At 39.1% G+C, this 8,282-nt stretch overlaps 1 protein-coding gene and 1 long non-coding RNA gene across 3 annotated transcripts in view; one reads left to right on the forward strand and one right to left on the reverse strand.

Moving 5' to 3' along the window:
* The window catches only part of trp (transient receptor potential), a 31,190-nt gene extending 27,956 nt beyond the window's left edge, over window positions 1-3,234 (forward strand). For both annotated transcript variants that reach the window (XM_067122039.1, XM_067122040.1), the window contains exon 18: window positions 609-3,234. In XM_067122039.1, the coding sequence (XP_066978140.1) occupies window positions 609-1,672 (1,064 nt within the window). In that variant the 3' untranslated portion in view covers window positions 1,673-3,234. The remainder of the gene's footprint in view (window positions 1-608) is intronic.
* LOC136849096 (uncharacterized) overlaps window positions 1-5,913 on the reverse strand; it is a 35,880-nt gene extending 29,967 nt beyond the window's left edge. The window contains exon 1 of the long non-coding RNA XR_010856235.1: window positions 5,776-5,913. This is a non-coding gene — a long non-coding RNA (uncharacterized lncRNA). The remainder of the gene's footprint in view (window positions 1-5,775) is intronic.
* Window positions 5,914-8,282: the final 2,369 nt, after the last annotated feature.

Raw genomic sequence — 8,282 nt, forward strand, 5'->3', positions numbered from 1 at the left:
CCATTGATTCGGTGACTCTCTCTCTAATACCAAGGTTTCTATTCTACCTGTGCATGTTACAAGTCTCCCATAATCTCACATTTTTAGGAGGGCGGTCTATCACCCCTTTAAGGGTTAAGTGCCACTTGTTCCTTTCTTTTCTTGCTTTTATTAGGAAAGTCATGTGTTTATGAGCGTTTTTTTTTCACCCATACATGTACCCCTATACTGGAAGAGGTGTAATATACGATAGGTCCAAATAGAGGAAGTATAAGTATATAATCCCTAAACAAAAGGAATATGAATTTTATTTTCGTGTTTTTGTTTGTATGGCTTTTTGAGATCAATACTTAAAAATTAGTTTAAAAGTCAATGTACTTATTCATAGTGTTAAGTAATTTTGTTTGTTTGCCTTTCTTTCCCCTTAAGAAACTTAAAAACCGTTATATCCATTTTTGGTAACATACATCTAGTGATTGGTTAACATTTCCAAAAGTTCCGTGGTAAAATTAAGGGATGTCATGGTGTGTGCATCGGACTTGAATGTATGTAGACTAATAGTGAAAATTAATGCTTGCATTTTAATTGAAGATGTTAATCGTGAGTACTAACAAACTCGTCCTCCGCAGCGGTTGTGGGCAAGAAGGGTCGAGCTATGGAGCGTCGACTGATGAAAGGTTTCAACATTGGTATGGTTGAAGGGCTTATGACAGAAATTCTCACAAGTGAAAAGAAGCCTAAGAACATATTCGGAAAGTTAGCGCGAGCAATGGGCAAGAAGAAGAAGGAAGACTGGAATGCAAAGGTCTCCAGAGCATCTCTGCGTAGGGATCAGATTGGTTCCTCAGAGACCAGTCTCAGAAGATCTCAAACTTCCATCAAGAGACGTATCCAATATGAAAATGAGAAACTCTTGCAGAGCATGAATCCAGATAACATTGCAGAATATAACCCCAATCTGGAGTCACACACACCAACAACTCGTGTGGCTTATGCTAAATTCAAAGTTGCAACGCTCAAGAAAGAGAAGGAGAAGCAGAAGAATGTTGTAGCTCAGCAAAAAGCAGCAGCAGAAAATAAAAAACTTGAAGTTGAGAAGAAACAAGAGGCTGCCAATAAACCATTCAATTCTAGAACACCATCACCTCAGCCTACTACACCAAAACCTACTCCCAAGCCAGCAGCTAGCGCTCCTCCTCCACCTAAAGAACCACCTAGTGCTCCCAAGACCACCCCTTCTGCAAAATCTCCACCACCGCCTAAAAAAGTATCCAGTCCTCCTCCATCTTCAGCACCTCCACCTCCAAAAAGTACAGCACCAGCCCCAGGAAAGGTTGTGGTACCAGCTGCCTTCAAGCAGGGAGGTGCTCCTCCTCAGTCACCACCCCCTAGCATTAGGCCACCACCTGCTAAGATCCATCCATCAACACCAGCCAGATCGATATCGCCACCACCATCCCAACCACCACCAACTGCCCCTCCTAGGGTCAGTGTTACGCCATCCACGCCAGCACCTAGTAAACCACCAAGCCAACCACCAAGCCAGCCCCCTCCAAAAGTGCCTTCATCATCTCCTAAGCCACCACCTCCTAAGTCATCTTCCCCAGCACCTGGGCATGATGCTTCAAAACACACTCCCGATTTAGGAGGGAAATCCCAAGTAACAGGCCAGATGCGCACGGGTTGGCTATAAAGCCAAAACTTCTGGGTAACCTTGGTAAGAAAACAGTTGCCTGCAAAACGAATATCATCTCCATCTCCAAGAATGCATGATATGGCTAACAGGACGCATCTGAACTGTATGATTATGTCAGTGTTATAAATGCACTGGCTTATTGCCATTGTATGTTTGCATTACCAGTTGTCAATGGAAGTTTTTTCACGTTACCTTAGTTTTACTGGATGTTATGACTTTGTTCATTTTTATTCCGAGAAAACCTATTTCAAACCCTGATGGCTGTAGAGTATAAAACTTATCAATATATTAATTCCATGAGTAATGCTACTTAATCTCCACTGCTGGTTTCAGGTGGTAAACAAACCTTATCAAATTAACATAGTAGAATTGTATCTATGGTATTTGAATGCTTTCAGAATGATACCAGACTGATATCTATTAGCACCTCATAGACAGGAATGTGAGCATCCTGTTGCTATAATGCAACTTGAAAAGGGTACAATTTTTCGCATTTGGATGAGGCGAAAAATACTTTTGCTATGTCGCACGGCTTGAATATCGATTCAAATCAAACCTTGGCTCAAAACTTGCAGATTAATCGGGAAATTGCTAGTTTATCATTCTAAAATGACCTGAGTTTTCTTTGATTATTATTGCCATTTTCTCTGTTACTTGCAAAGCTTTATAAGTACCATATTAAACCACTACCGAGATGATCGATGCAAGATATTAATTTTTTTTTCGAAAATTCAACAAAATTTGCGATGTAACATGAAAGAATACCAAAAGTACGAATGAAATCTATACCTCACTTTTGTAAATAAAGATCCTCTGAATTTATCACCACTGAACAATGCTTACTCATCGCTGATATTATCATTGTTATTGACTTATGGTGAAGGTATTTAAAATATGCTGGACTAAAGAAATAATAATTTACTTCTTCCCTGTGTTGTGTCAATAACGTCTTAGAGCACTTGAATTAAACCACCACGTTCTCAGATTTTGCAGTGTCCTCCGGGAGTATTCATAATTCTGTTTTTCACTAATTTCATAACAGAGAACTTTTATGGCATATGAAAGCTTGAGTTTAATAGGTAAAAAGTTATGTTCAGGCTTTCCGAGCTACACGATATATTTTGTAGATCACGAATATTTTGTACTTTTGCACCGGATTTTACTTAAAAATATGATTAACTGTACCTGTAGTTATTAAAATGTTCATTAAGCAGTTCTTTGCCGTTATAGGGCTCCTCACATCAAGTAAACATTTTACGGCGTCTTTTCCTCAAAAGTAAAATGTCGATGGCAAAGACCTTTTCTAGAAAACTTCACCCTAAAAACAGTATCTTATTTCAGTTGAAATTAGCGGATAAGTTTTTTTTATGTTATATGTAATTGCTTTCAATTCTGACATGACCTTTTGAAGAGCACATAAGTTGACACTTGTTTATATCATGTACATTTGTATTCACAACTACTGTATAAAAAACATGTCTCAGAAATACCATTATATACTTTACTGTATATTTATACTTTAAAATAAAATCACCACTATAATAAAGAATAAATAAGTTGATTATGTTTGTTTACATCCTGTAATATACATACATACATTATATATATATATATATATATATATATATATATATATATATATGTGTGTGTGTGTGTGTGTGTGTGTGTGTATTTATATAGTATAAAATACTGGTTACCCATTCTATACAATAATATAAAATAAAAAGCTCGGACGAAGGTGGCTGAAACAGGCTGGCCCCACTGCTGAATGACTATCCAGTAGTGAGGTGTACGTGTACCACACCCGCCACAGCTAATAAATAATGGAATTGTGGAGTAGAATTGCGACTTATTAAATTCTTATTGAAAAGGCAGCAGATCAAATCATTATATACAAAAAAATATCATGTTAACAAAGCTTGTCATGGCGGTGATATCTTTCAGTCTTGCACCTTTCCATAAAATATGATATACCTTGTAAGATTTAATTTTTAGCAGATTGTCCCAGCAATCCCGTGTTGGCACAAGGCCAGAATAATCTAGCAAATTAGCCATCGCTTGTCTTGACGTCTCATCCTCCTGAGTACATCTGAAAGACCTTGCCTTAGGAGAAAGGTTTATCGCTTCATCGGTCAAGGACGAAAATTGCTAAAGGGACTACATTTTCCAACATCATTTTATCTTATTTCACATTCATCCCAGGTTTTGAGTCAGAAGATAATGGTGAATATCAAGGACCTCTCATATGAGTTATGAATGGATTTGAGGGATAGGCTGTATGTTTTTCGGCACCCGGTTAAAAGAGCAAATGGTGAAGTGACTGACCTGGCGAGCCATGATGTAACAGCAGAGCCTATATATGTGCCGCGTCACTTCCAGGCTTCCCATTGGATTATAGCAGGACGCCATGTTTGTTCACATTTACGGCAAGGTGAACTGCATTCTAAACGACCTTAGGGCATAACTATTAGCTTAGCGCAAAGCCAATATATACAGGCTCTGCTTAGAGCACTGTAGACCGCATATTTAAGCTATATATACATATTTCCGACGTTATGATGGGTTGAAAGGACAGACATACATTACTTTACTGTACTTTTGTGTGGAACAGACAATATTTGAATGCATGACAGAGCCAGTCAGAAGCCTCACCATCACTCATACTACATTTTCCTGACCTAAAGAGCAATCACAACCTAAATACTGTTGCTCTTTCAACACACACACTGCAGTAATAATGAAAATATGCACGCGCGCAGTATCAGTGACATTTATTTAAACAGCTACGTCGACAATTCATATGACACCATGTTATGGCGGTCAACCTCCTCAGCTGACAGCTTACACCTAACCAAACTATGGCTACAGAAATGGGTCAAACCTTCAACCCTTACTTAAATGCAATTTCTTTTATATCATTACTCTGGGATAAATTCAGCATTCTTAGCTTTTTTAACTGTTATTAAAAACAGCAATATTTCATTAAAATCATTTACTATTATACACATACAACAATAATTTGAGCATCGTACACTTATTTACACGACAGCCAACTATGTTTTATATAATTAATGTACGATAGTTATGCTTTTCCCATTTTCTTACAATCACAATCACTTACAGTTATACAGATAATACAATAACTAGCCCAGTAGATATAAATATTTCAACAATAAAGCTCTACTGCAAGGCGGATGCACTGTGGCATTATCTACTATAACACAGACACTTATGACAACATGTACATGATGTAGTATGTAGGACATACTAGATTGTCTGTTGAAATCTGCACCTGAATGAAATAGATCTCAATCTGTAGAGCATTGACGGGGCCAATAAATTTATTATTTATGTATACATCCAATGTTGACTGAAATTATGATCACATAAATAAACCCATATAACAGTGGTGATTAAAAAAATACATTATGTAAAATATACACAATCACAAGTACATGGGCACACTATAGATGCTCAAGTATCTTTGCTTTTCTGTTCTTTTTTGTCTTTGAGTAAGCATTTTCCAGGTCTTGAATTTGAAATAGTGGTAGAGCCTGAGCGAAGATAGAGACGGATAATGGAATTCATGAGACTTCCGTCTTGATGAGCTGGACAGAGCACGACCTATTAGGAGGGTACCCGCTTCTCAACTTCTTTGCCCAGCAGTTGAGACAGAATGTTGCTGCCGAGTGCTGACAAGCAGACTGGGGATCTGTTTTTCACACACCTCGTCGTTGTTACAATCATAGGCTGAACAATAGGCTGTCACTGTCAAGGAAGTTGCACTAATTTGGGAAAATTAAGTCGTGTCAGAGCCTACCATCACCAAAAAAGTATTTATAGGCTTTGCCATCACCCTCCAAGCTGATGGTTGCGCCCCGAGGACGTTTGGACATGGCCATCATAGTTTGGAGCGCTGTGCACCTTGCCCTAAATGTAAATAAACATGGCGTTCTGGAAGTGACGTAGCTTGTATATATTCGCTCTGGTAATAATTTAAAACTGTCAGTTGGCCTGAAACTTATGTAAACTGCAGTTTAATTGCGTAATTTCGGCTGACGATTTGTAAGCGGTCTGAACTGTGTGATTACTATACTTACAATCTGGTCTGCAGTTTTTGAAGAATGGGAGAGAAATAGACGGCTTGTGGAGTACACAGTAGACGAAAACTAGAGCAGCACCAGTCCAGTGCTGCTCGTTTTTCGTCTCAAAACTTCCGCCGTTTTCTTCGAAGTGTGAAGTCATCATCCGTTTCTCGGACAAATTTCCGCCAAAATCCAGCACTGGCGCCACCATTGCTCTTTGGTTGAATTCATTTGGTACTTTTGCTGCTTCCATCTGCGGACAGTAGTCTTCTTTTTTTTTTTTTAAGGAAACTTGGTTCTCTACCATTTTTTTTATTGGAGACTGGCTGATTACAAGTAAATTAATGATTACCCAGAATCTGTGTTGAGCCAATGGTAGGCTTGCCCAACCTAACCTTGCAATGAATGAAGCATACCCCTGTGCAAATAAACAGACGTAAGAACAACTTGGCTCTGCATTAGTCTAATAAAAACTAACAAATACACACCAACAATATGTGTGTGTATTTATATATATATATATATATATATATATATATATATATATATATATATATATATATATATAAAATATATATATACATACATTATATATATATATATATATATATATATATATATATATATATATATATATATATATATATATATATTTGCTCTCTAAAAGCAGAATACCCAAACTACAGATTCAGGATCATGTACTGGGTATTAACCCGGTATGTAGCCACCTATGCGTCGCCTCCGAGTTGCTAGTATTAAACATGGTGGAGGCTCAATGGGATGCCGTGTTTAGTACTGGCCCCTCGGGGATCAAAGTATTATATACACCCATTTCTGTATACTAATAAACAATATCATTGATTCCGAGGGGATAATACTAAACATGGCGTCCCATTGAGCTTCTGCATCCTGGAGGTGCCATGAAGGTGGGTACGTACCAGGTTAATACCCATGTATTGTATCACCACACACAAGGGACTGTAGGTACTGTATATATGTGATGTACTCCATGTTTTTTAAATGGAACTTACCCCTCCTAGGGAACGTACGAATTTTATTTTTTTTTTACCATTTTATAATGTCATTCATAAGTATGAAGGGTGCTAGCAGTTAGAGGACCTTCGTCCCCTCCTCATCTTTATTCCGTAGGGAGTAGTACTTAGTTGAGGAGGGTTCTAAAAAGACCTCCCACTATTAGATTTTGCAGAACTTCCAGTGAGTGCTCTTCTCAGTCTTTTGGATGCAGCAGTATTTGGCCACCTGAGGGTGACCACTCAACAGTTAACTGGGCTGGTATAGGTCTCTGAGCACATTCAGTATCCCTGTTCTGGCCTCACTTGTCTTGAACAAGAGAGGTAACTCCTGTTCTTCCTCTTGCCTTTTTCTGGATCCCACTGTCAAATACTCTGTTGTAGGTGAAAATTTGCTGCTGTTGGGAAGTTATGGCAAAGGCCGTAGGTTTGAAGAGTTAGCCTACCATTTCCTGCTTGTCACCCAATGCTTCCCTACACCACACTAAGTACACCCCCCCCTCAGGCAAGAGCAGGTTTGTGCAGGAGGTGGTGGAGCAATACGGGAGGGGGAATCACCTGACCATACTAAGTCGACTGCTACATCTGCTATTGCTTCAGCCAGTAGGAGCTCAACTTGTTTAGATTCCATTAGTGATCTTCCTTCCCACAGAAGATTCCCAGTGCACTGAATACTGCTTCTTCCTCAGAGGAGAGTAGGACATGGTCTAGGGGGAAGGGGAGGAAGCACAGGTGGTTTCCTTCCTCCTCCTTCTCCTCCCCTTCATCACACTCTTCCTGAACACCCTCCTAGTTTTTGTCTTGTAGGAAGTAGTTGAGGAGGAGTCTAAGAAGGCTGCCCATTTACAGATCCCACAGAACTTCCAGTCGGTGCTCTTCCTGGTCTCTTGGATGAAACAGCATTTGTCCACCTGAGGGTGACCAGTCAACTGTTGGAAGGGCTGGTGTAGGTCTTTCTGCGCACACTTAGTACCCCTGCTCCCTGCTCTTCCTCTTGTGTTTCTCTGGAAACCCTCCCACTAAGTCAGCAAGGCCCACTCGCTTTGCTCACAGGACTGTCGTTCCTTGAAAGTGTATTGGGGAGTATTGCTGCCTCATATCATAAAAGATAAGAACTAGACTTGGCTTCTTTTCAAAAGGATAGTGCACTTCTTGTTTGGGCTTTCACACCAAGTTCTTACATTTTCCAATGTTCTGTCTGTTCCAGTCCATTTTTATATTTCCTGTTTCTCCCAGAGTATTGAGTTTCTCTATGTATATTTGCCTCCTGAGTTCTCTCACCTCTTCAAGTCCTTTTCACCTTTTCAGAATGTCAGAAGCTCAGCATGCCTCCTGTCTAAGTCAGTATGAAGGATATCTTAAGTGATGGGTTGTGTTGAGACAAGGTAATTTTACAAACAAAATTAATTTTTTCAATATAAGACTATTACTTTCTAACAGAATTACTCTCCTCCTTAGGGACCAGTCATGTGTCATCTTTCCTGATTCACC

This window comes from Macrobrachium rosenbergii, chromosome 20, assembly GCF_040412425.1.
Source record: "Macrobrachium rosenbergii isolate ZJJX-2024 chromosome 20, ASM4041242v1, whole genome shotgun sequence".
Classification (NCBI taxonomy): Eukaryota; Metazoa; Arthropoda; class Malacostraca; order Decapoda; family Palaemonidae; genus Macrobrachium; species Macrobrachium rosenbergii.